Here is a 3807-nt window from a genome sequence, read left to right as displayed (position 1 = left end):
TATAATATATATATATATATATATATATGTTATATACTGTATCGGGACCGTCGACCTCGACGGGACAACCAACATTTCCTTATCAACATTAGCTGTTTCCGGCGCTAGAGTACGTCGTTAGAAGAAACTTCTGACTATAGTTGGAACGTTTAAAAGTTGTGCATGCTCTGTAATTTCTGGTTGTAATTGTTGGCGTTGATTTTTGTGTATCAAGGTTTGGTGTTGATCTTGTGATGCAACGTTGGATCGATGTGAAAAGTGCTCTGATATTGCTGCCTTTTTATTTATAATAATGATAATGATAGGAAGTCAATGTATTGATGAGAGAGAAAAAACAACATTTCTTTCAAAAAAAAATAAATGATATCAGGTGATGTCATATTATAACATTTAGTCTCATTTTAAAATTTTGTCTTAGGCATCAATAATTCATATTGAGTTGCCCTTGCCTCCTACTGTTTGGAGTGTACAGATTGCAAAAACCCAACACTCTTTATAAAAATAGAAGCAATACATATAGCAGCAAATAAAAATCAGAATCATTCGATTTGGTTGATAAGAAAACGTTGAAAAATACATGAGAGTTAAGGGGGCAGTACCCAGTACCCCGAACAAAGCAAGAGCAACTGGGGGCATGAGCCCGGCCATTCCTCCTCGCAACAACGAATCAGTTCGTCAAAAAAGAGAGAGAGGCAAAGGAAAAGGAGGAGGATAACAGCATGCTCACCTGGTGCTAAACTATGTTTCGAAGTCGTTGGAGTTGGATATCAAAGTGCTGGGAAGTAGTTGAAATATCTAGAATTTTAACAAAAGATTGAGCTTGATTTCAATCGGTTAGTAATTTAGGGGTGGGTGGTGGGCCACCCCGTCTACCCCCTGTTCGGCCCCTCTAGATAGTCGCGCACACCCAGTGTGCGGGTGGACCTCCGAATTGATCTGGGTGTCGGGGGATGGGCTGGGCACAAGCCCTTCCGGCCTAAATTATAGTTAAAAAATTGGCCGGTGGATCCCCTGATCCTCTGTGTCCCAAATTTTAATTGGGAACAAGGACAAGCATGTAAAATAGGATTGAACACGTGTCTCTTATCTTTTAAATCCAGAATCTAATATAGAAGGCTTCCGGAGATGGTACTGTACAGTCGGTACTTAAGAGACCTCAAGTGGCCTCTGAAAAATGCTTCTGAGGACAATGTTGGCAAACTTGGGAGGATCGGCAGTGCTATCCGGGCCTTCCGTTTTGCCCTTTTTCCTCCAACCAAGCATCTCTACCTGCAGAGTTTGCATTCGGACTGCCATTATTGGGGCTCCAAAACTGAATAACCAACGAGTTTTGAGCACTCCGTGCGCTGCGAGGAGGAGAGTGAGATATGACGATGAAGAAGAAGACGTCGACGGAGATGAAGAATACGGGCACAAAGAGGAGATTGCGATGTTGGAATTATATAGCCAGTCTGCTATGGGAGAAGCGCTTATTGTGCATGCAATGGTGGATGAGGAGGAAGTGGAGGTGCTCATCTTCAAGGTGCGTTTTCTTATTGTTTCCCTTCTTTTGGGGTTTTTGAGCCATGGAATTTTGAATCACGGTTTCACGTGAAGACTTCGATTGTTCGGATTTCAATTGCAAAAGGAGTACTTGTTCAGGAAGGTTAATCTATGTTCTTTCAATTTTTATTGTATCACACGACCTAAAAACAGAATGGGTAGTCTCTGCTGGCTTTTATTGTGATAGACTAGTGCTACGTGTTGTCGTGCACTAAAAAAAATCGAGTTTATTATTAAATATGCAATTCTTACACACTTTTTAAAAAATAATAATAATAATTTTACTATTAAAAAAATATTTTTTCAATTTACTAACTTTTCTAAAAGGAACGAGTGAGATTTGCACTTTGCACTAAATATAAATATCATTTCTCAAATATAAATCTATAGTTACGGGTCTTACACTCAAACCCAATATAGGGAAAACATAGTTTTAACACTCAATATGTTCATTCTTACCCTGAAAACTTCCAATTTTTGTCTTTTTTCCTAATGGAATTGTTCTGCATTTATGTTTTTACTTTTAGCTAAAGGGCATTAAAAACATACTAGAATATGTATGCCAAAAGCTAGGGAAAAGATGTGAAGAAGAATGTTTTAGCTCTAATGATGATTAGAAGGCTTGGCCAAACTATGGGATCTTTTTCTACAACTTTCAAAGAACTTTTTCATCAGCCAAAATTGAACTAAGTTATAGTTGACATCAATGCACATTTTTACTATCTCTCCCATCTGTCTAAGTTTATGGTGATCTACACAATTTAATTATTATCTGTTGAAAGCTACGTTTCTTATATGCACGTTTCAGGGATTCTCTTCATGCTTGAGCGGTAGAACCCCACCAGATCCATCAAGAAGTGTTCTTCCTGCTAGGGCAGTGATAAAATCCATAGACATAATTAAAGGACCTTTCGACCCTTCTAATACAGAGTACATTCGGAAAGGTCTAACATGGGAAGCATTTAAGACCAGTCTCCTAGCCACTTAAACCTGTGGAAGGTTCTGAGTATCTTTAAGAAACACCAATGCGATCTTTGTCGCAATCCTTACACTTCCAATCTCCAATATTAGATGCAGTTGATTATTAGCCTTGTGAAATCATTACACTGTTCCTTTGAATCTTATCACCATTTTGACATAAAGAAGCAAAAGATGGGAATCTTGCTAAAGCTATTTAAAATTTATTATGTTTTAAACAAGCATGGTTCTTGCTAAACTAAAAGTAGGGAGAAGCTAATTTTGACTGCTTGCCACATTTTTTATTGAGTTCCTTAAGGAAAGATGAATGCTTCTGCTTATGAATTTGGAAAGCAAGAAAGACTAATTCCAGCTATTTATAAGTTTGAAGTTGCTTTGCTTAAGTCCCTAACATGCCTACCTTAAGTGTGAGAACAAGAGGATCAGATAGTATATCCATTGGATATTCAATGACATGCATGCGGATTCCGATATCTGAAAACATCTGCCCTCACCCCATGTTGAATCTATACATGTATTCTTTTAACATATTCTAACCTTCAAGCAGAAATGTAAATTAGTAAGGTGGATTTTCTCTTTGGCATAACTTGTTTATAAGTAAAAGTTACATAGAAGCAAGGATACAAGTGGAGAGCTATTGATCAAGGTGGTTTGAAGATGGATGAGTGGTTGAAGGTGGAGTAGATGGTATGGGAATGTTGCCACAAATGAAATTGGCAGCAACCCATTTGCAAGATTGTGTGCAATGAAATTGACAATTCCGTGAATCTAGACAACTTGCCATGATGTCTTTGAGGAGCCACAAGATGTCACTTTCTTTCTAGCTCAAGTAAGCTAGAAACCAAGAACTCAAATTGTAACCTTGACCTATTGTGTTTATTATGCACTTATGACTTTATCGATTCTTCTTGTGTGGATTGATGACCTAGATGGCTTGATTCATGATGATTATTTATCTTAATTGGTTGTTATTGTCTAACCACAAAAAAGCAATATTGTGGACAAACCTTAACTTAAGGTTGGGGGTTATCATGTGACCATTCGCGCGATAACTAGCTTTTTCACTTCAATGGTTACAGTTAAATGGAAAGCCCAAACATCATGACATATACTTTAAAAGGCCTAATCAATTATACAATTAGAACCCTATTGAAATTTTATAATGAGCAAGAACTTTTCCTTTTTGTTACGAGCGCGAGTGATCAAACAAATATTTGGTGGATCAAGAGGAAAGGACGTTGGATCACTCCAGCGTGCTCTACCTATTGTAAATAATTATTGATAAAA

The 3807-nt window shown here is 37.6% G+C and overlaps 1 protein-coding gene across 1 annotated transcript; it reads left to right on the top strand.

Moving 5' to 3' along the window:
• Positions 1-569: 569 nt before the first annotated feature.
• LOC122312918 lies at positions 570-3424 on the top strand. The gene is made up of 2 exons (XM_043127592.1): positions 570-1522; positions 2351-3424. The coding sequence occupies exons 1-2, from the start codon at positions 1175-1177 to the stop codon at positions 2528-2530; spliced, it is 528 nt and encodes a 175-aa protein (XP_042983526.1). The 5' UTR covers positions 570-1174; the 3' UTR covers positions 2531-3424.
• Positions 3425-3807: the final 383 nt, after the last annotated feature.

Source organism: Carya illinoinensis, chromosome 6 (assembly GCF_018687715.1).
Source record: "Carya illinoinensis cultivar Pawnee chromosome 6, C.illinoinensisPawnee_v1, whole genome shotgun sequence".
NCBI lineage: Eukaryota > Viridiplantae > Streptophyta > Magnoliopsida > Fagales > Juglandaceae > Carya > Carya illinoinensis.
Note: the sequence above shows the minus strand (reverse complement) of the source record. Positions and strands in the feature narration are given on the sequence as shown.